We start from the raw sequence: 24,806 nt of genomic DNA, 5'->3' as shown, positions 1-24,806 counted from the left end.
AGTACCTTCCAATGTGACTACGTAATGCGTGAAGTCATGTTAGTGCAAGACAAGCGTTTGTGGTTAAAAAGTACTGTATGTACATTTTTATATTTGTTTTTACAAAATGACTGATCGTTTCACTAGATAAGACCATTATTCCTTGGCTGGGATGGTGCAGAGCCCTTTGAAGCTGCGCTGAAACTTTAATTTGGACCCTTCAACCCTTTGGCTCCAATTAAAGTTCACTATATGAAGAAATCCTGTGCTTTTGTGTGAATTTCAAAGCTTGAGTACTCCAATCCCCAACAATTCTGACTGCGAGAAAAATGGCAAATAGTACATTATTAAAATTTCTCTTTTTGTGTTAAACAGAGGAAAGAAATTCACAGATGTTTGGAATGACATGAGGGTGAGTAAACGATGACAGGATTTTATTCTCAGGTGAATTTCCTTTTAAGAGATAACCAATGTAGAATGCAATGGGAAAACTACTGAATAAATATTAGAGAGTTATACAGATGGAGCATGATGTGAATATGAGATTTAGTTTATAATGTTTGTGATAAGGAAATAATAAATAGCATTATTTATATAGTGAAATATGACAGTTTGAGCTTGGCTTGCATTCAGACATAATGCTATATGATGTTGTAATTCAACAGCCTGCTGATGCGGGACCTGATGCCTGATGGAAGCAGCGAGAGCAGTCTATGGCTTGAGTGACTGGAGTCTCTGGAGATCCTCTTTCCTCATGTCCTGGAGATGACCTGAATGTGTAAAAACCCAGAGTGAAAATTCTACTGTTGAAATCAAATTCCCAAATGTGTCCAGAGCTTTTTAACATAGACTGATGGACTGGTGGTGAACATACATAATGCAAACAGAACAGCGGGATAAAGAGACTCGCACAGTCTGTCCCTGGCATGAAATCATAATTCACACTTTAATGTTTATCAAATGTGACTGAGAATCACAAATTAAATCGTTGCCCGGGACCAAGCTCGCATGGGCAGTGGGTGGTCATAAGCAGGTGTGTGACAGCGACAGTGCTGGCAGGGTGTGATTAGGCACATTTGATGCAAATTGTGTTTTGCCATCGCTGTCAGAAATCCAGCATGAAATGTGTCCTACGGCTACAGCTACTGCACCTCTGTACAAACCTTCACTTTATATCCAGCACAAGGATGCTTTCTATTAAATTTTGTTTATTCCCTTCTGTTTTAAAGACAGCAGCTCTCAAGCTGCAGGAACTTTGCGTAAAACCTGATGATTATATACTCCAGCATGATTTGAGAATGGGTTTCTGTGACAGAACAACATCTCTTAGTAAAGGTAATGGAATCTGGGGTATCTAATGCCGACTAATCCTTCATTCACTCTTACACCCTATGAACAGAGTCCCATCTGTTTTGCGGTGACCTTTCATGACCACCGTTTTGTTTTTTGGATGGGCATGTGTGGCTTGATGACAAAAGAGGGGTTTAAATTCCCTTTGATGTGTATTTTAGAGATTAACGTTTAATTTTCCATAAACCTTCCAGTCTGTTATTGAACAGCTATCAGTCATATGCTCTATGTTCAGATGCTGGAAATGAGAGAATTAACACTAAAGCTGTCGAAACACTTTTGTTGGATTTGGCAAATGTGTGTATGCACGAACCTGTCGTACATTCCGTAGATGTGTGAATGTTTTTAGTGTGAGGTGTCATAGGTAGGCATCCAACTCGCTGTCAGACAGCTCTGTCATGTACTCAGCTTTAAATTCTCTGGTATCCAAGCAGCAGAAAGAGGTCTCCATGGTAATACTGCAATTGCTTTCTTGTGACATTGACTGTGATAATACCATCGCACTGTTCCTTAGAAACACACACACTTCCTCAGAACTTCAATTACACTGTTTTTTATGAATTTTAGTGTAATATTTGTATAATGTTGGTATAGAAATTTTACAAACAACTACAAAGAAACAGCAAGTAACACATTCTGAAAGAGTATTTTCTTGTAAAACATGCTTCAGTCATCTTAAATGTTTTATTTACCTTCAGTGAATGACTTTTACAGTATATTTTTACAAAAATTTTACACTTTCAAAATATAATGAATATTGTATAGTTTCTTTATAAATTCTGTCATTAATTACTGTTGTATATGTTGTTCCAAACCCCTAAGACCTTTGTTCATTATCGGAAAACAAATTAAGATATTTTTGATGAAATCCAAGAGCTTTCTGACCCTGTATAGACAGCAACACAACTACCATGTTCAAGACCTAGAAAGGTAGTAAGGACTTTAAAATAGTCCATGTGACATCATTGGTTAAACATAATTTTATGAATCTACAAGAATACGTTTTGTGAACAAAGAATTTCATTTTTACACCAGATATATATATAAATCCAAAATATCGGTTATTGGTCTGCTTGATTTTTAAAGAGTTTTACAGTGTCCTAATATTGTGGTGGAGACCCCTGCAACATGTTTAAATGCATCCAAGGTCAGAAAACATTGTAATTTTCTCAGAATATACATGTAATATTAGAATAATTTTTTAATGATTTTGAATTGTTTCTGAGCAGTTCTGACCTTAAGGTCTGTAAACCTCCCTTCCATAAGCCTTCTCTGCTCTGATTGGTCAGCTGGCCAATCTGTTGTGATTGGTGTTTCTGTATACAAAGCGTGTCGGAAAACGAAACGCCCATTACCATAATTAATTTTTTGCTCCGGAGGGTACTTGTAAACAAAGATGCTGTAAGGTAAAAAAAAATGGCAGGGATATTACCTTATCAATTCGAACCTGAGTCCAAGGATGATACCGATGCAGTTGCTCAACTGTTTACACAACTTGATCAGGACGTTTGGTAAGTTTAAACTATGTATGTGGTATAAATTGTATTGCTGTGGTGTTGTGGAAAAAATTAATTTTAACCACTGATTCTTCACATCAGCTTTCGGAAATGAAAACCAAACAAACTCTTGTGTCTTCTCGATATGACTAACTAGCGCACATGTTTGTGGGCAGGTCAGACTGTTTGTACTTTGCAGGCAGGCTCGGATTATGTGTAAAAATGTGTTACCTAGTGACGTATATCAGTAACAGGCAGAAGATTCGAAAATGTGATGACTTAAGGCGGTACAGAGCCGACTTTTTGTTTGAGAGACAATATCTTTATGTATAATGCACTTTTTTTTGATTAACAACTTTGCAGACTGTTTACATTGAAGGATAGCTACGTTACAAACTGCAAAAAAGATATTTTTTGACAACCCATATTACCTGCTCTTTAATAATCGGCATCAGCCCTGAAAAACCCAATTTGGTCGACCACAAGAATGCACATGCATCCGTTGCGTACTCTTGTGAACACGTGTCGAAGACTGACATGAAAGAGAATAAATTGCTAAATAAAATTGTTATTTTTGTTTTGCTTTGTGCACAGAGAGTATTCTCATAGCTTAACATTACAGTTGAACCACTGATGTCACATAGACGAAGGTCTTGCGGGTTTGGACACATGACATGAACAACATGAAGGTGAGTAAATAATGACAGAATATAATTTTTTGGGTGAACTGTTCCTGTTCAGTGTATTCCTTTCAATGCTTTTCTATATTTATTGTTAATATTATTACTTTTTTATTTAATTCAATCCAGCATTCCCCCATCATGAGACCCTAGTGGTTTGTGAACCCCGTTTTAGAAGCCTAAATACATAACGAACTAAACATAATAAAACACATAATACTTAATAAAAACATTTTTTAAATTATCTTTCATTTTATTCTTGTGTGTCCTGTCTGCAGGGTCTCCAGTGTCATGGAGTGGCTCTCACTGGAGGGAGCGGGTCCTGTAGAGACAGGTGTGCCTCTGCTTTTCATGTGCAGGTGGCCTGCTGTTCAACCGGCTGCTGCTGACTAATTACACAAACACATATGCACACACATTGACTAAACCGCTCAACATTTTAAGCCTCATTTCAGGTCGCTTGACTGAAATGGCCATCCAGAATGCCAAACACCGCAGATGATAGGAAGACAAAGTGCATGCGAGCTCCAAAGCGTGCAGTGGTTTAATAAAGGGGTTTTAGACAGATTCCGTGTTGTGCCCTGAAGATGCTCCATATGGTCTCACAGCTGTAGGGTGCAGGATATCATGTCTCACAGCACAAAGGCTGACCCCCTACTATAAAATCTCTTCAGGGATGAGTTCAAGAGGGTTAAAAAAAAAGATAAAAAGAAATACTGAAAGCTTTCGCTTCTGCATCTGCATGTGGCAGTAAAAACCCGTCATGTGGGAGATTGTAGAGATAAACTCAGACATCCTTCTCTTTCCGGCTTTCTCTCTCGCTCTCTCATCTCTCACATCCCGCTGAGATGCTTAATGCTGCCGCAAAGTGCCCGACACTTACGACGGCAGTTCTTTTTCTCTTTCTATCTCACGATTGCGGATATGCCGTGTGCCAAACTGGCATCGGGATAGGCCCATAAAGCAGTGGTGACTGCAGCAATGACGCTGCAGTGCAGCAGCACCTGATTTATCGGGCCCAGCTGCTCTCAGGGTGAGGGCAGTCCCATTAGCAAATGAGCTTTAATTCACACTGGCAGTTCATCCCTTTCAAACCCTGCACCTCTCGCTTTCTATGCACTAACACTGTAGAGATACTGATGGCACACATTTATTCAAAAGACAAACTTGTAGGTCTTACACTGAATGTAAAGGGCAAATGAAGCCACTGGGCAGAGCTTCTTTGAGGTTTTTTGAAGTTTTGCATTCGCTGTCAGCTGTCATGTGTATTTTCTGGCTTTGATCTTTTTTATCTATGAATTTTGGCAGCTACGTTTTTTTAGCTTCACTTTCATACCGATAAGCCAAGTGTGAGCTGAGACGCAGGGTGTGGGTGTGTGTGTGTGTGAGAAAGAAGGGGAAAAACATTATTAATATTAATGTAGCCAAATACCCACATCCCGGTCCACACACTAAGATAAACATGCATATGGCACGCTTCACATCTGTGCTGCATCTCAATTTATTTCAATAATTCAGAGACTCACAGCCCACATCATCTGCAAGGTTACTTCCAGTGCATTAATGAGTAATGTCAAAAACACATTTGTGGAGGCAATCAGGGATATGGATTCAAAGAATTGGCCAAAATAGAGGAAAACATCTCTGGTGGCCTCCAAACTGTGGACACTTTATAGTTCAGACCAGGGGGGTTTAAATGTTTACTGGAATATAAAGGAAAGTGTGTAAAATTTTGCATAACAGATTATACAGAGAGCATGTAGTTAAAGGGATAGTTCACCCAAAAATGAAAATTCATTCGAAAACCATAAGACATTAAAAATCTTATACTGTTCAAAAACTTTTGACAGGTAGTGTAGCTTAATAACATTAAGGTTGCACCACTGATGTCACATGGACTACTGTAACAATGTCCTTACTACCTTTCTGGTTCTTGAACATGGTAATTACATTGCTGTCTATGCAGGGTCAGAAAGCTCTCGGATTTCATAAAAAATAATAATTTGTGTTCTGAAGATGAGTGTGAGTAATTAATGACAGAATTTTTATTTTTGGGTGAACTCACCCTTTAACTAAATTAAAAAATGACATTTATATTATCACTACTAACTAACATACATATTAAGAAATATTGTCTTTGTATGAAGCTACGCAAGGAATAGTGCTTATAATGTTATGGAAGGAGAAATGTGACCCTGGACCAAAAAAAAAAAAAAAAAAAAAATCGATTTATACAGCTTTCCATTGTTGTATGATTTGTGAAGCTAGGACAATATTTGGCTGAATATTTGGAATCTGATGATGCAAAAAAATTAAAATATTGAGAAAATCATCTTTAAAGTTGTCCAAACAAAGTTCTCGCCAATGCATATTACTAATCAAAAATTACGTTTTGATATATTTATGGTAGGAAATTTACAAAATATCTTCATGGAACATAATCTTTACTTAATATACTAATGATTTTTGGCATAAAAGAAAAATTCATCATTTTGACCCATTTTGGCTATTGCTACAAAATTACCGGTGCAACTTAAGACTTTTGTGATCCAGGGAACAAAATAAAATAACATTCAAAAACATACTGAATTCAAATCTTAAGTTAGTATTTTAATTGAATAAAAATGCATTTTGAAAAAAAAAAAAAAACTCTCTCTCTGAATGGTTTGAGAATAAATATTAGAATAGATATGGAATAGATGTTATATATATACAGTTCATAACTTAGTTCAAGAACATCTGGAAAAATGCTATTGCTGTAAAGCCAAAACGGTTCTACCACTGATTCAGAGATTAGTGCAAAGAAGACAGTAAACACAATGAATACACATAAAGTACGTAGAAATTATACACATAAATCCATTTTTCAGATTCCAAAATGCACAGAGCGTTCCTATTCGCCACCAGCTCCTCAACAGTTAGAATTTCAAGTACACTAGCTCTGCAGAGAATGATTATCCCTCCTTTTCTCACACTCACTACCTTTGTTGGCTTGATCTAAAAGCTCCAGGCCTTGACAGCTTCAAACAACTGGGGAAATAGAAAGAGCTCTGCTAGTCCGGTCAGGTCGTGGGTGATTACATGGCTGTTATTTGGAACCGTTCTGAGCAGAGCTTTGAGAACTCGGTGGGACCCTCTGGAGATAGTGCTATCCCAGTTCAGCAATTATTACCAACTGGTTCTGCTACCATACTGCCTTCATGCCACTGACAGGCTGCATTAGTGGATTAGCTCTGGAATAGTCATTTATGAGGACAGAATGAGCACAGTATTTCTAGAGTATTATAATGTAAATTCTAAACATACCTGTTGTATGTGCTCTACAGTACATCATGTATAGTAACCACAGATCTGACTTCAACTGACTCTCCCAGATAAGGATTTGATTTTATCTTGCACAGAGGTAAGAGACAGGAAAAAAAAACTGTGAGAAACCAACTCTGGAAATTCCTTTTGATTTTGAAGATATTAAAGTTTGACTGACAGGCGATCTGACCAGTCATTACATAGAATCTGCCATTTTTGTTAGAAAAACAAACCAGACGTGAGAGTAGATTAACACTGGTGGACTTGAACTTAAAAAATGGTGTGTATTGCTGTCTTTACGCTGTTGAAACAAGATACCTTATGATGTTCATTCATGTTTATTTCATGCTACAACGATCTGTCGCGACACATTAAGGAGCCACAATTTCTTAACAAAATCACAACATTTGAAAGCTGAGACTTTTTTTCATACCTAAAGTAATCTGCTCTGTCTTGTCTGTCGGCACAAAGTCATTTTCTTTTTTGCTCTGCAATGTATTTTTCACTGCGTGAGAACATGATGTGTGACATGAGAGTGCCATGGCTTGTCATGGTGTTTATCCATTTTTTTTAAATAATACTTTTATTCACCAACGATTTATTAAATTAATCAACTTGAAGAAAATGTATCACCAATACCAAAATATTAAATAGAAGCAGAATACATATATACCTAATCTCTCTCTCTCTCTCTCTCTCTCTCTCTCCCTATATATATATATATATATATATATACACTGTATTTATATATATATATATATATATATAGGAGTATGTATATGGGTCAATAATGTGACACCTAAATTTTCTGATTGCATTTTTTTTTTTTTCAGTTAAATATTGGTTTAAATGCATAAAAAATGCCACACGTTACATGAAGTACCTCTTATATATCATTATAATATACAAACAAACTTTGTCCGATAAAGTCCATTTTATTAAATATCATGTGGTGTGACCATCAAGAAATACCATTTTGGGACTTTTATATTAAAATCCATTCAAAGATAGGACTTTGCATCATATACCAATTTGCTCACCAAAGGAAGCATCAATGGATGCTCATGGAAGCATCAAGCAGGTTTGTTACTTAAAAACAAAAAAAAAAAAACTGCATTTTTAACGGCTGGTGTGTAGTTACCACATTTGGATATCATGTGGTACAACTGCAGGAAAAAAAAAAAAAAAAAAAAAAAAAGAATATTAAGTTATTTCTACAAGCATTTATTTTTAACATAAATTTCATAGTGACCTTTTGTGGGAGGCTAGCTTGTTTTGTTTAGGTGGCCAATTCTCCACCAATCATGTGGTGCGACCAAATATCATGTGGTGCGACACTACAGTGTTTTCAAATTATAGATATGTGTCCCAAATTGGCAGTTTTTGTACTTTTATATTCAGTTGATGGTTTATATACATAAAATTCTTCATTTTAGTATTATTTGAAATAGATTTTTGCATGTTAATTCTGACCTTGCAGTTCTACTACTCTAAACTGATCCTTTGCAAAGACCAGCCCCCCTTATTTACTGTTGCTATGTCCGACAAACCATGGCACTTTTATTCCACGCATCATGTTCTCATGCAGTGAAAAATACATCACAGAGCAAAGAGGACACTGACAGTGTGCCCACATAAAAGACAGAGCAGGTTACTTTTTGTTATAAAACAAAGAGTTCAAAGTTCAAATTTTTCTCAGAGTTCAAATTTTGTAATTGTTTTTAAGAAACTCAGACAACAAATACTGTTTTGTGGCTCTTTAATGTGTCCTCACAGATCACTGTAGTGCCTCAGTTCAAGCAGCACATGAACCAATCATCTCTTCATCTTTAGTAGTATGAAATAAACATAAATAAACATCAGAAGGTATCTTTGATTCATCCATAAAATCAATACACACATTTTTCAAGTTCAAATTGACCAACATTAATCTACTCTCCTGTCTGGTTTGTTTGTCGGACAAAAATGACAGATTCGCCATTATAATTGGTCAAATCATCTGTCAGTCAAACTCCCAGCGAAGGGTCAGTAGAGCAGCTAAGATTAGGCAAAGTTCAAAAATAACTGGGACTAAAGAAATGCCTGCAGTTAATGCCATGTGCTGCACTTTTCAGACATGTCTTTTTAAATAGATTTTTAATGATATAAGGTCTTTGTGTCATTTGGTGCGACCACTCATCATGTGGTGCAACCAATAATAGCAATAACTGTATTAAATTAAAAATATCAGATTTCTGTGGTTGAAATATGAATCACTGAATGGTATTTTTAAAACATTTTTATCAGTTTTATGCAATTTACAGGAAAAGTAAGTTTGCTAACTACATTTAAGAAGGCATTTCTGAAATTCTAGAACAAAAATATGAGACCATCATTTACGAAAACTCAAAAGAAATGCAAATACTTTGTTTCTAAACACTTTAATTACAGAGAACTGTTAAGGAAATGAATTAATTTTATTATAAGTCATGGTCACACCACTTGACATTTTTTAAAACACTAAAATCACTTAATTTAAAATTTTAATATGAATTTACATGTACACAACATTCTTAATGTTTGAACAATTACAATAGACATTATTATTTTTTTATATTTCAAAATTTGCCCTTGAAAACCCTTATACATCAATGACCCACATATATAAAATTAACTGAAAAATGCACTTGACAGCTGTTGCTGTAATTTACTCTCATATATTTTCTATTCAGTGCAGAAAATACTGCTTGACAGCTTTTGTCACCATTTACTTTCATAGTATGGAAAACAGCAGCATAGACATTCAGCCATAAACAACTCCTTTTGAAGAAAGAAGCTACCAGGTTCCATTTGTTCCAGTGAATCTTAAATATCTTCATTTTATTATCCATAACTGTCAGAGCCATATAAGACTCATCAGTCTTCGCCATTGCTATGTAACATCATTCCACAATCGATAACTAAGCCTACGCTGAATACTGAAAAACAATCTAAACATTCCCTCAATATGTGTCACGCTGTCATACTCCCTCTCCAGAACTCTGGTCCTCTGTTATGGCTTGAGCTTTTCTAATTCTGTGTTTCTGCACTGCTGACCTCTCTCTGATCACATCTAATCCATCTCTGCTGCTCACTTAGACAGAAACTGATTTGCCTAGCCTGCTAATGCAGCCTGTGCTCCTTAAAGACCATCGCCGCAGCCCTCCCTCCACAGCCGCTCCTGACGTGTAAAGACTGAAGAGCAATTAAGAGCCACTCTACGAATTACAGATTAACAGGATGGGATATAGATGTGATGCTGACCTACTTCTGTCCCATTTCTGGCTCAAAACTGCGGGAGGAGATTTGATGGGGGACAGCAAGAAGTTTTCTTCCATCTGCTGGAAATTTTGATGTGGTCACTGCACATGTGCTTTTCGCAAAAATCAGACAGAAAGATAAAAAGCTGTCCGCTGCCATGAGATCATATGATCCGGTGAGATCTCCAAAGAAGTTCATAAAGATAAAGAGGAAAGATTCTTCCCTCAGAATTTACATGGTATAGATTAGCAAACAAATGAGGAAACTTCCACTTTTTAAAGGAACGGCCCAGCTTGTGGCCTGGATATATTTTAATTCTGTAAACCTCCACAATTACTCCTGCGATAGTGAAATTAACTAACCTAAACTTGAACTTGTGCGTATATGGAGTGCGTCGAAGCGCAGGCCTGACCCCGGGTCATCAGGGAGGGATTATGTTTCTGTAATCCATTCCTCTCAAAGAAGATGACTCTAAGTTATTACAATGATTTTCACTTTAACTTTCATGAAGGATTAATCTCTCAGGGAATCAAAAACACTCTCTGGATGCACTATAATATTATGTAACAGGGATTATTATTAGAATAAAACACTGTGGGCCGATATGCTGGCGACATATGACTGCATGCCTGGTTGCTGCTTCTAGTTGATAGTATAAAAACACAGTTGTTTAAGTGCTGTTTTGACAGGTAGACAGGTTGGGCTGGCAGTACTTTACACAGACAAGAGATACAGACCATAGTCCCTATAAATCAGTGCGCTGGCTGTTACCTTGTGTTAATTTGTTTAACAGGCTTCTTCCTTGCGGTGATGAACAAGCTATGTCAATGAAATCATTTAGGCTGTCATTGATAACGCTCATTATTTTTTAAAGACCAAGCTTATAAATGTTATTAGTAGCAATTTGGATATACAGTATATTTATTATTTAAAAAGGTATTCACATATTGTTTCATGGTGGGTTTCAAATGAGTAATTTCAGCTAGATTGTTTTGGTATGTGTCATAAGCAAACTTCAGGACTTTCGGTTAATTAGTTGCTACAGGGAAATAATGAGAAGAATAACAACGTACAGTAATGGTAAAACTGTTTGTACTACAAACCAAGTGTTCATAATTAAGATAATACATTAAAATAATATTGTAAGACTGAATGCGGATGAGACTAGAAGCCAGACCTATAAAATTGGCCCAACTCTTATAGGAAAAATCAAGTGGATAGGATAAAAGTAGAGTGGTATGAAGTGGACAGAAAAAGACAATTTAGGAGGCCAAAGTAGAAAAGACAAGCCATTATATGTGAATATATATCATGTCAAATTTGGTTACATGGAGAGGGCAGAGTTTATGACCTATACCATGGCCAGCCACCAGGAGGCAATCAAAATGTTTTGGCTTTACTTTTTAGGCAAGCGTGCCACACTCGGGTCCCAGAACTGGGCTTGCATGACTTGTGCACTCTCAGTGCTGGGTTGTGTCAGAAAGGGCATCATTTTAAAATGAATGTGCCCACAACAACGCAGCAATCCAATCAATTCTGGATGGACCAAACTTAATCCTCCCAAATTTTTTTTAGCCATTTAATGTGAATATATGTCACAATAGGGAAAAAAAGGCAATCCCATCTTTTGTTCATGCTGACTTTAAAGGGCACCCATTATGCCCCTTTTTATAAAATGTAATATAAGTCTCAGGTGTCCCCAGAATGTGTCTGTGAAGTTTCAGCTCAAAATATCCCACAAATAATTTATTATACCATTTTGAAAATGCCGCTCCCCCCGTCCCCTTTTCCAGAATAGGACTGTGCCTTTATAGTTCGTGCCTCAGATACTCTGCCAAAAAACATGTTTGGTTTTGATCATCATGTCTACTGTGCTGAAATCATGCATTTTAAAGTCATATCAGTTTAAACTTATGATCTGTAATATGAGCCAAACAATCAAATAAAAGCTGAAAATCACTCACTGCTCTGGACTAACTAACGTCTGTAGCTTTAATAAGAAGACTTAAATGCTGCTTTTCAGTGCTCTAGCAAAAAGATAAATATGGTAGAGTGTGCGGCTCACTCAGGGTGGGGTCTCTGCTAATACAGCAGTGTTTGTCAACAGTTGTGGGCGGGGGTTGTAAAATGTGAAATCTTCTAATGTCTTGTTCTGAGACACTGCTTATGATTTATGGGGATAAAAAAAGGAGCAGATGGATTTGTATCTTTATAGAGAGGTTGTGTACACACACTCCAAACACACATTTATGTTCAAACAACATGTAAAAGTCAGTTTTGCATAATAGGTGCCCTTTAACATAACAACACTGGTCTCCACTAGTTGAGACACTGAGAAATCAGACTTAAATAACAAATAGAGTAAAATACACAAATAAATGAATGAATACAGACCTGCTACAGCCTCTGTCACTGGAGGACCTCAGCATCCTCTGCGCATCATGTCCCATGTTCCAGTTCATATGGGTATATATGACACCACATCAAGTTATTTGTTGTTCAGGAGGGATGAAAATTGCTGACCCGTACTTTCAGAAGGTGGCAGAGGGATTACTCAGGCTCAGCTCTGTTCTTCAGCTGCTGTTGACACAAAAGTCACGGCATTAGGTGTGTTCACACAAAACCATACCAAAAACACCATTTAATACTTTATTAAACCCTTTATTTGGACATGATGTGGATATGTGAAATTAAATGGCTTTGTGGATCATTTCACTGTGGTGACCCCTAACAGGAGCAACTGAAAGAGAGAAAGAGAGAGAGACAGAGAGAGAGAGAGAGAGAGAGAGAGAGAGAATACTAAAGTAAGTTAATACTAAGTTAATACTTTGAACTGAATTGAAATTGAATTAATACTAAAATTAATGTATTAACATAAAACGTTGACCCTTGATTCTCAACAAGGGGGACAGGGCCCATTAGGGGGCCTTACAATAACTTAAAATAAGACAAAATATAACACACACACACATACACACACACACATATATGTGTGTGTGTGTGTGTGTACTTGTTTTTGCTACATTGTGGGGACCAAATGTCCCCACAAGGATAGTAAAACCTGAAATTTTTGACATTGTGGGGACTGGCCTGCGGTCCCCCCAATGTTAAAAAATTATTAAAAATAGTAAATGATGTTTATCTGAAAATGTAACGATGCAAACGTGTTTTCTGTAAGGGGTAGGTTTAGGGTTAGGGGATAAACAATATCGTTTGGTCAGTATAAAAACTATAGAAGTCTATGGAAAGTCCCCACAATTCACAAAAACAAACGTGTGTGTGTGTGTTTATTCCATAATCCTTATCCAGTAAATCACTGAAAGCAAAAAATAAATCTGTCCATTCCACACAAGGTTGTTGATAAATTTGATATGTAATTCTGAGCTGTCATAGATTTGTCCTATCTTCATGTTGTTTTTAATTTGCACTTGATCATTCCATTAAGGAGACTCTCATCTCAACTTCATAATCCATTTTGCAAAGAAGAAACAAGGAATGACCTTCACGGCATCTCCTGCACTGCCGTAATGAATCACAGAGGTCATACACAGGCACTGTAAGGATACTAATATTGCACAGTATAATTGAGCTCAACTTCCTTTACTGACTAACAAAAAGCACTTACATGAACAATCATATGTCAGTGATATTATAGCATTATGCTGCTATAATGCTGAACAGTTCTGTTGATTTAGCACAAAAACAACATGGCAGCAGAAAATAATGTAATGGGCTGCCAAATATGGCAGTAAAGGTATTAAAGATGTATGTGAACAACGGTTTAACCAAATGTTTATCTCTGAAAAAAGCCCAGAACAATGAGTAATTTTCTGTCAAATATACAAGGTATACATACATTTCAGTATGCCATTATGTCATCTTTAATCATGTATAATCTCACAACAACAAAAAGCAAATAGCAAAACAACAGAAAGGCTTTCAAAGCATCTAAAGCTTTTGAGTATGTCACTAATTTGTATCAAATAAACAGTGTATTTGAATGAATGGTGTGAACAGATGTCTCTTTAGAGAAGGCTTTACAGAACATTTAATTAGGGCAGACATTTTGAATAATAATTATGAAAAAATGTAATGCTTGTAAAAATTACATGTAAGTGGTGACAAATTAATAACAGAGGAACAGATGGAAATATGCCGTCAGAGGATCACAATGCTGGTTTAATTGATTAGTTTTATTTTAAAGATGAGAGTTATATGCACCACAACAGTAAGACAGATGGATGAAAGTATAAACGCTTATAATTGTGGAGTATGTTGAGGTATTGATTGGTCTTCAATGGAACAAAGCTCATTTTATAAATAAATGAATAATACATTTAGACTCTCCCCCTCATTGTAATGGTTTATTGCCTTTTAAAATAAAATTTTAAATAATATTTGTTCTCACTCACAAACGCTTTGTGCAGGTGTGTGTGTGTGAGCATGTATAATGTGATATTTGGTTTTACAGTCATTTGATAATGAGAATGACTGACTGTTAGTTGCTAGGTTACTGTTCCATTCTGTAATTGGCCACTTTGATTGAAATTCCATTAAAAACAAAAGGAGCTCTTCTGTTGCTGCCTCCCAGTATTTTGTTTGGGACTGTGTTGATTTGCAAGGACTGAAAAGACTCATGAAAACAGACTGTTTCTCCTCTCTCTCTCTTCCTCTCTTTGTTTCACTCTTTCAAACAAACAGGATTACAGGAGCATGTAGTCCTAGCGTGATACGCCTCATGATTTGGATCTCAATGCTTGCTGGGACATTGTCATCTGTGACGACACAAAAACACACTACTGTCAAACTTATCTTTAAAGTGCATGGTTGCTATGCAAGAAAATGCTGGCAAACTCTGCTGGCTTCATTGTAAAGACATAGTGGTAAAAACATATAACTGTCCAGCAAATAATGGTGAAACTGGGAGTGATTTACTTGGGGGGGATTTTGTGTTTCTACAGTTGGCTAACCTAGGACAGTCAGGTTAGTCCTCTGTAAACAAAGTTTTGTCTCCCTCTAGTGGTAATAAAAGTAGAATAGCATAGCAACAATCAACAAAGCCTAACAGCATTCAACTGTTATTTAAACCTAGTTTAATTTGCCAGTTTGATCTAAGTGAAAACAAGTTTTGTCTTTAACAACCCTGCTGAAAAAAAAAACTATAAACCATCACAGAAATTCTAATGGTTTCCACAGCAAATACCACTACAAACATTACAAACCATAATTTTTTAACCAGTAAAACCATTAAAAAATAGATTTTTGTAGTGTGTTTTGGGACATACTCCATTAGGATTTAGTAGTTTTAACAAGCCACCAATAGAAGGCGACCAATTACCAATAGAAACCAGAAGGGTCCATTAAAGGGTACAGTTTCTATTAAAGCCAATACAAGTCCCATTATAAAACCATTACAAATTTTGTGATGGTGTCTGTTTTTATTTTCTTCAGCAGGGACTTCAAACGACCTAGTCAATTCAAACCATTCTATAGTCTTCTCTCAACATGTTCTTAAAATGGAATTCTTGCCCTGCTGAAAAAACAAACAAACAGCTAAAACCATGTTTGGCTGGTTTTAGCTGGTCAGCAGGCTGGTTTAAGGGGGGGTTTGGCCACTTCTTTAGCTGGTCAGGCTGGGAGACCTGCTGGAACAACCAGCTAAAACCTTCCTGACAGCTAAAGATCAGCTAAACCCGGCTACTTCTATCTTAAACCATCTAAGACCAGCCAACCAGCTTAGGCTGGTTTTAACTGTTTTTTTCAGCAAGGTGTTTTGTCAGTTTCTGACATGGTAACACTATTTTTAAACGCTGATTTAAAAATACTGAGTGTGGTAAACCACGGAAAATCACATTTTGTGACTAAATGAACGAAGAAAAAATTGCCCCGAAACTGAACTGGAGTGTTGTTCTGTGTTTGATTCACTCACCTGTGATTTTAACAATGCAAGGTCCGACTCACAGAACTGTCCGTTTAAAAGAATCACTTCAAACGATTCAATGATGATTTTACGTTAATTTTATGTGCTAAAGATCAGTTTGCTTCACTCCGTGTTTGTTAATTAAACATAAATTAATTTAGAAACTAAATTTAAGTATTGTTTACATTAAACAAAAGTAAACTTTCTATTATTTGGCTATTGGAGTAACCTGCTTTTCGCCCCGTCAGTCAAATCCTCGGTTCACTCTAATTGATCTAACATCGTTTCTCCGATAATTACGAAAAAAAACCGACTCTCATTTATCTCGAGAACCTTTGAGTCCCATTCGAGTCCCACGAATCGTTCAGCTCGGTTTTGTGAACCGAGCCAAATGTTTTATCATAGAGATTCGACTCAAATGAACGATTCGTTCTACGAATCAGGCTACGCTAACTTCCGGTCAGCTGATATTGTGTCAAACGCTGATTTAAAAATACTGAGTGTGGTAAAACTGTGGTATAAATACTGAGTGTGGTGATTTAAGCATACTGAGTGTGGTAAACCTGTGGTAAAAATACTGAGTGTGGTGATTTAAGCATACTGAGTGTGGTAAACCACGGAAAATCACATTTTGTGACTAAATGAACTAAGAAAAAAATTTCCCCGAAACCGAACTGGAGTGTTGTTCTGTATTTGATTCACTCACCTGTGATTTTAACGATGCAAGGTCCGACTCACAGAACTGTCCTTTTAAAAGAATCGGTTCAAACGATTCAGTGATGATTTTACGTTAATTTTATGTGCTAAAGATCAGTTTGCTTCACTCCGTGTTTGTTAATTAAACATAAATTAATTTAGAAACTAAATTTAAGTATTGTTTACATTAAACAAAAGTAAACTGTCTATTATTTGGCTACTGAAGTAACCTGCTTTTCGCCCCGTCAGTCAAATCCTCGGTTCACTCTAATTGATCTAACATCGTTTCTCTGATAATTACGAAAAAAACGACTCTAATTTATCTCGAGAACCTCCGAGTCCGAGTCCCACGAATCGTTCAGCTCGGCTTTGTGACCGAGCCAAATGTTTTATTACAAAGAGTCGACTCAAATGAACGATACGTTCTACGAATCAGGCTACGCTAACTTCCGGTCAGCTGATATTGTGTCATCGGTGTTTGCAAACAAAACTACTGTGGCTTCATGCCTGCGCCGTCCACTGACACCACACACCGCCGCGGTCATGGGAGAAAATGGTGAAAGCGAAATAATTGAGCACCACGATGACGAAGAAATGGAGAAGATCCGGACGCCGAGGAATCACTCGCATTCCTTTCTGGAAAGCGTCACGTCGTCGGATAAGGACGGATACAGCAGCACGCAGTCATCACATCGCCTGCTTGCCTATAGTGATGCGCTCATCTCCATCATTGCCACTGTAATGGTGAGGAAACTCAAGGAGAGCCTTGTTTAGACAAGGCGTGGGACATTTTACTGCCTTGAATGCACACTTCAACAGACGTCCACATGACAGCTAGTATATGATAAACCGTCATTATTTGCTATAAATCACCTGTTCTCCTGGATCAACTTAAAGCCTGGGTTTATGAAATGTATGTTTTGTATAATTATGCATGTCATGATTTTCTTGTGTTCACAGATATTGCCTGTTGCACATACGAAATTTCAAGATAATGAGGTGAAAACTTATATTATGCTACCCTTCCAGAAATAGTTCACCCAAAAATGAAAATATAGTTGTTATTGACACACCCTCATGCTGATCCATATTCGTGTGACTTCCATGGAAAGCAGACAAACACGAAAGAAAGTGTAATGTCTTGTCTGTAGTCTATATTTGTGTTCCAGAAGCAATTAAGTCATGTGGGTTTACAGCAGTGGTTCTTAGTTAGGGAGCCAGGACCAACTAGGGGGCCTCAGCACACTTCCACAGAGGGGATGCTGGAGAATTAAAATAATTTAATAATCATTAAAATAATACTTATTGAAAGCTGTTGCTTTCTGTAAATAAACTCCTTTGAAAATGAGTAGTCTTGTCATTATAGCAGATAAAATACTGTTTTAAAGTACTGTCTCTCTGATAAACATGAGGGTGTATAAATCTTTTTTGGGTGAACCGTTCCTATAAGACAAATACAAAAGAAACACAAAACTGTTGTATTTTTATCTAACTGGTCTCTGTGTTCAGGAACTGAAACAGAGTATTCAGGCTTTGCTCACCACCAAGGTTGCTGTCTACTTGATGACTTTTTTGATCGTCACTGTTGCTTGGGCTGCACATATCCGGTGAGAGCCCTCAAGCATTACACTCTGTCAAGAATTAACTTCATGTAACTGCTGCTTTCATTCATTTGCATAAAGATTTCATTTAAGCATTTGGTTTCAGGTTGTTTCAAGTCATTGAGCGCATTGACGACACTCTTGCGCTGCTTAACCTGGTAAGAACACCACAGATGTTGCTGTATGTTCATTTTGAGAAGTGTAATGACTTTTGAAACATCTCATTTCTATTCTATTGCAGGCATGTATGATGCTTATAACCTTTCTACCATACACAGTGAGTCATTCTACTGACGTTTTAAAAGATTGCTTAGTACAGCACAATTCATCTACAATGTACTTCTCTTTTGCCTCATTTAAGGGAAATAAAGTCTCTGCTGGTTTTTGACTTATTTTATTTTTTGTTTGTTTATCTTCTTATAGTTCTCTCTCATGGCAACGTTCCCTAATAATATTTTGGGCATCCTTCTCTTCTGTGCTTGTGTCATGGTGATTGGTTTAATTCAGGTGAGAACACTTGCATGTGCTGAACAACATGACCAGCAGAAGATGCTTTGAGTTTTGTTGTACAGTCATGCTTTTTGTGTTTGTAGGCCTTGATCGTCTTGTATGGATTCGGTCGTCCTTTCCTCCTCAATGATCAGATCCAAATGTCTGAGAATCAGGCTTATTACAAGCGACGCATCCTTGAAGTCATCATGAGAGTTCCTATCATGTGCTTGTTTGCCAGTATCTTTTCAGTCATCTATATCCCACTGGTACATGACGTTTATTTATTAGTACAAACTATGGAAGCCAATTACAGTGTTTATATAAATATAATAAATGTATTTACTGGTAAAATTAAGTTTAAGTTTGTAAACAGATTTTTTAAAATGTTTTTTTTTTTTAAAGAAGTCTCTTCTGCTCACCAAGCCTGCATTTATTTGATCCAAAATACAGCAAAAGCAGTAATATTGTGAAATATTTCTGCTAACTAAAATAACTGCTTTCTATTTGTATATTTTATAAAATGTAATTTATTCTTGTGATCAATCTACATGTTTTATAGCATCATTACTCCAGTCACATGACCCTTCAGAAATTATTCTAATATGCTGATTTGCTGTTCAAGAAACATTTTTATTATTATTATCAATATTTAAAACAGTTGAGAACATTTTTCAGGATTCTCTGATGAATATAAAGATCTAAAGACCAGCATTTATCTGAAATAAAAAGTTTTTGTAACATTATACACTATACCATTAAAAAGGTTGGAGTCAGTATAATTTTTTTTATACTTTTATTTAGCAAAGATTATTTAAATTGATCAAAAGTTATGATGAAGAGATTTATAATGTTACAAAAGATAAAGGCTGTTCTTCTGAACTTTTTATTCATCAAAGAAACCTGAAAAAATTCTTCTCAGATGTTTTCAACATAATAATAATAAATGTTTTTGAGCAGCAAATCAGAATATTAGAATGTTTTCTAAAGGATCGTGTGACTGGAGTAATGATGCTAAAAATTCAGCTTGAAATCACAGGAATAAATTACATTTTTAAATATTCAAACAGAAAACAGTTATTTTAAATAGTACAAATATTTCAAGATTTTGCTGTACTTTGGATTATATAAATACAGGCTTGGTGAGCAGAAGAGACTTTAAAAAACATTAAAAATCTTACTGTTCAGAAACTTTTGACTGGTAGTGTACATAGTTTATTTTATTATTTAAATGCATATTTTTAAACATACATTTTTTAAAATTAATTACACATAACATTTTATAATATTTGCATGTTATAATATTTTCATGAATCATTTGTATTTATATTTTTTTACTCTGGCAGTCCTACATCATTTTGGCTATTGTCATATTCCTGCCTTACATCTCTCAGTGTTTAAAATGGATCCGGAGTAAAGCCATCGGTGGTGAGAGCAAAATCACTTTACTGTCTAATTCTTGTGTTGTATACTGGAAGTTTTGTAATTTCACATACACCAGTTTTCAAAAGTTTGGGGTTTGGTGGGATTTTTTAATGCTTTTGAAAGAAGTCACTTACGTTCACCAATGCTGCATTTATTTGATAAAAATACAGTAGAAGCAGTAATATTGCAAATATTATTACGGTATAAAATAGCTGTTTTATATTTAAATATATTTTAAAATGTAATTTATTTCTGTGATGGCAAAGCTGAATTTTCAGCATCATTACTCCAGTATTCAGGGTCACATGATGCTTCTGAAATCATTCTAATATGCTGATTTGCTGTTCAAGAGACTTTTCTTATTATTGTCAATGTTGAAAACAGATATGCTGCTTAATATTTTTGTAGAAACTGTGAATAACATTTATTTGAAATGGAAATCGTCATTCAATGCATTCTTGCTCAACAAAAGTATTCCTTTTTTAAAGACATAGTTCACCCAAAATGAAAATTCTGTCATTAATAACTCACCCTCATTTATACTCAAGATATTTTTGATGAAATCTGAGAGCTTTCTGACTCTGCATAGACAGCAACGCTAAAGGGTCATAAAGCTAAAAATATCTTAATTTGTGTTCTGAAGGTTCTTACGGGTTTGGAACGACATAAGGGTGAGTAATTAATGACAGAATTTCCATTTTTGGGTAAACTAACCCTTTAAATCCCAAACTTACTGATCCCAAACTTTTGATCTGTAATGTAATTGGAGTAATACATAATACATAATTTTTTTTTTTTTTTTTTTTTTCAATAAACTCAGGTCAGGTGGAAGACAGCCCAGATTCTGTGCCCTTCTACACCTACCACCCAAGTGAACCTTTGAGTAAAGAGCGAGTGGAGGCCTTCAGCGATGGGGTGTATGCAATCGTAGCCACGCTGCTCATCTTAGACATTTGGTTTGTATCCCTTCTAAAGCAATTTTGTCACTACTGGATCTGACAGACCTCTAGTTCAAATACTTTCCAGTGACAAAAAATTTGCACTGTGCTTCTCTTTGGTATCATTTTAAAGGGATAGTTCACCCAAAATGAAAATTCTATCATTAATTACTCACCTTCATGTTGGTCCTGTAAGACCTCCATTCATCTTCAGAACACAAATTAAGATATTTTTGATGAAATCCGAGAGCTTTCTGATCCTGCATAGACAGCAACACAACTGACACGTTTGAGGCCCAGAAAGGTAGTAAGGACATTGTTGAAATAGTCCATGTGACATCAGTGGTTCAACAGTAATGTTACAAAGCTACAAGAATACTTTTTGTGTGCAAAGACAACAAAAATAACAGCTTTATTCAACAATTTCTTCTCTTTTGTGTCAGTCTTGGACACACGTTCACAAGAGTACCACGGGAGTACCACAATGTGTTGTGGTACTGTCATGAACGTACGTCGAACACTGACAAATTGCTGAATAAAATCATTATTTTTTTCTTTGCACAAAAAAAGTATTCTCGTAGTTTCCTAACATTACTGGTGAACCACTGATGCCACATGGACTATTTTAATGATGTCCTTACTACCTTTCTGGGCCTTGAACATGTCAGTTGTGTTGCTGTCTATGCAGGGTCAGAAAGCTCTAGGATTTCACCAAAACATCTTAATTTGTGTTCTAAAGATGAACGAAGATCTTACAGGTTTGGAGAAACATGAGGGTGAGTAATTAATGACAGAATTTTCATCTCTTTAAATATCTTGTTAATGTCAAAATCAGCAATATGTCTCAAAGGTCATTTCTTAAAGCTAACCAGTAGATTTTAAAGCTTAATAAACTGTCTTCTTACACAGTGAAGACAACGTGCCTGATCCGTCTGTGGTAAAGAAGGAGTTTGACGATAACCTCATCATTGCGCTTCAGGAGTACGGCCCCGAGTACCTGGCCTACTTCGGTTCCTTCGCCACCGTCGGCCTGCTGTGGTTCGTTCATCACTCTCTCTTCCTGCATGTGACAAAGGCCACTCGCCTCATGGGCCTATTCAACACATTCTCCCTGGCTTTTGTAGGCGGCCTGCCGCTCGCCTACCAGCTCACACATGAATTTCCCAGAGGCTCCCGCAACGAGCTGGAGGCCGTGCAGATCAGCTGCGTCATTATTTTCTTCGCCGGTCTGTTCCAGCTAGCAATGTGGGTAACGGCGCTTTTTACAGAGCGTGAGACTTTGCATCCATATGTGCGCTACGGCGGTCGAGAACACGCCTTTATGTTAGCCAAGCTCTCCCTCTACCCCTGCGTGGCTCTCGGGGCATTCGTTTTCACCTGCGTCCTGAGCCGCTTCAGCACGTCTATCTTTCACATGATGGAGATTGGCGTGCCGTTTGCTTTTCTTATTCTGAGGCTGGTGGTTCGTGTGGCGCTGGCGATCATCAGATGGCTCTTTTGTCCTGTGAGGAACGATTTGGACAGTGTTCCAGTAGAGGACGAGGACTTACAGCTGCCCATTAATGATATAGTGACTTAGCAGGGAACGGAGAGGAACGCCTCAATGTTTGACCTAAAATTAAGGTTAGGCTAGATTCCCAGCGCTATTGTTTATGATTAATACTGCAGCTGACAGCTTTGTGCTGCAGAAGACGTCCATATCGGTCAAATCTCTCATTTAGTGTAATCGACTGTGGAAGTGATTGATGAATGTTGAGTCTTCAATGTCATAGCAGTGGGCAGGAGAACCAGAGTTTTTTTCTCCTTACAGAAATGCACAAAAAAGTTTTTTTTAGCATCTTAATGTTTTTATTAGCATGTTAAAACATTGTTTTTATGTTCAGATTTTAATGTGAATTAATTACATAGAGGTTTTCACTAATTTCAAACAATAAGAACTACAAAAGTTTTTTTTAGATTATGTTTAGTTATGTTGGTTTTAGTTTTACATTATTTTGACTTTTGCACTAAAAAGGGATAGTTCACTCAAAAATGAAAACTCTGTCATTAATTACTCACCCTCATGTCGTTCCAAACCCGTAAGGCTTTTGTTCATCTTTGGAACACAAAAAGATATTTTTGATGAAATCCAAGAGCTCTCTGACCCTGCATAGACAGCAATGCAACTGACACGTTCAAGGCCCAGAAAGGTATTAAGGACATTGTTAAAATAGTCCATGTGACATTAGTGGTTCAACCTTAACTTTATGAAGCTACATAAATACTTTTTGTGTGCAAAGAAAACAAAAATAACGACTTTATCCAACAATTTCTTCTCATCACTGTCAGTCTTCGACAGTGTTGCCAAGTCCCACGGAATTAGGCTACTTTAACACTTTTGCTGTGGGTGGTTTTCCATGTCCGTGGGTTTAAGCGACCCCAATAGCATAATATTTACCCCCCAGAACGTGATTTTTAATAGGAGACCCAGGGGCTACTTTTGGGCTAGTTTAGAGTAGCAATTGGGTGGGTTTTGTTGTGAAAACCTGGCAACCCTGGTCTTTGACACATGTTCATGACAGTACCACACTCACAAAAAGTATTCTTTTAACTTCATAACATTACGATTGAACCACTGATGTCACATGGACTATTTTAACCATTTTAACAATGTGTCAGCTGTGTTGCTATCTGTGCAGGGTCAAAAAGCTCTCAGACTTCAAAAATATCTTAATTTGAGTTCAGAAGATGAACGAAGGTCTTTGAAAACATGAGGGTGAGTAATTAATGATAGAATTGTCATTTTTGGGTGAACTATCCCTTAAGTTTTTTTTTTTTTTTTTCGTAAGGAGCTGCAATTTAAGTTTTGGGATGTTCCAGTGGAGGAAATCTTTCATATAACTACATAAATGTCTGAATGCTTTCTCCAGGTTTTTGTAATGCTCTACATAAATCTACTCATTTCATGCGACAATGAAACTAGTGATGCACCTTAGATTAAATAATGACGTCACTGTTGCACTTACAGTCTGATTGGAATGGAGCATGTAGAGATAATCAAGATTCATAAGCCATTATGATTGTGTTTGTGGCATTTGAGATTGTTTTGTTAGTATTTCATCTAAATGTTATTACCATACTATAAGATGTTATACGTAAAGTGCACTTGTCAAACATTTTAATTGTCATCCTAAGTTCTTGATTTTTTCACATTAAGTGTTTTAATAGTCTGCCTTTTTTTTTGGGAACTACTGTAGATGTGTCCATTCAAATGTTACTGTTTAACAACAAACAAAGATACAATTTTGAGAATAAACTCAAATGCTGCTTGCAGAAGTACTTTGGTGGAAGACTGAAATTGTGTAATGAATGTGAGCACACTGAGAGTAAGTCAAAAGTGAAGTTTATTCACCAAATGTAGCATTGCAATAATAATAATAATAATAATAATAATAATAATAATAATAATCTCTTTTTTCCCCCCAGTATTGCCCATAACTTATTATTTAGTTTGTGTTCTGGTAAATATTTACTACTGAAAACCCATTAAAAAAAATCTGAAAATCAAACATAGACATAAATAAAGGTTCCCATTTTTTTAAAAACAATGAATAACAAGTAATTCGAAACCCATTTTCAGCTAAGCGTCTGAACAGTATAAGCTTGCA

At 36.4% G+C, this 24,806-nt stretch overlaps 1 protein-coding gene and 1 long non-coding RNA gene across 2 annotated transcripts; one reads left to right on the top strand and one right to left on the bottom strand.

Annotated features, from left to right (window-relative positions):
• Positions 1 to 412: 412 nt before the first annotated feature.
• On the bottom strand, positions 413 to 16,133 carry LOC127165158 (uncharacterized). The gene is made up of 3 exons (XR_007827747.1): positions 16,020 to 16,133; positions 12,485 to 12,670; positions 413 to 749 (listed from the first exon to the last, which is right to left on the bottom strand). It is a non-coding gene; the product is annotated as an uncharacterized LOC127165158 (long non-coding RNA).
• A 1,031-nt stretch (positions 16,134 to 17,164) lies between these two features.
• Positions 17,165 to 24,477, top strand: tmem175 (transmembrane protein 175). The gene is made up of 10 exons (XM_051109697.1): positions 17,165 to 17,450; positions 17,667 to 17,705; positions 18,216 to 18,313; positions 18,414 to 18,465; positions 18,549 to 18,584; positions 18,731 to 18,814; positions 18,901 to 19,065; positions 20,143 to 20,224; positions 21,042 to 21,177; positions 22,069 to 24,477. Exons 1-10 carry the CDS (start codon positions 17,250 to 17,252, stop codon positions 22,736 to 22,738), a joined length of 1,563 nt encoding a protein of 520 aa, XP_050965654.1. The 5' UTR covers positions 17,165 to 17,249; the 3' UTR covers positions 22,739 to 24,477.
• Positions 24,478 to 24,806: the final 329 nt, after the last annotated feature.

This window comes from Labeo rohita, chromosome 5 (assembly GCF_022985175.1).
Source record: "Labeo rohita strain BAU-BD-2019 chromosome 5, IGBB_LRoh.1.0, whole genome shotgun sequence".
NCBI classification, from domain to species: Eukaryota; Metazoa; Chordata; class Actinopteri; order Cypriniformes; family Cyprinidae; genus Labeo; species Labeo rohita.
Note: the sequence above shows the minus strand (reverse complement) of the source record. Positions and strands in the feature narration are given on the sequence as shown.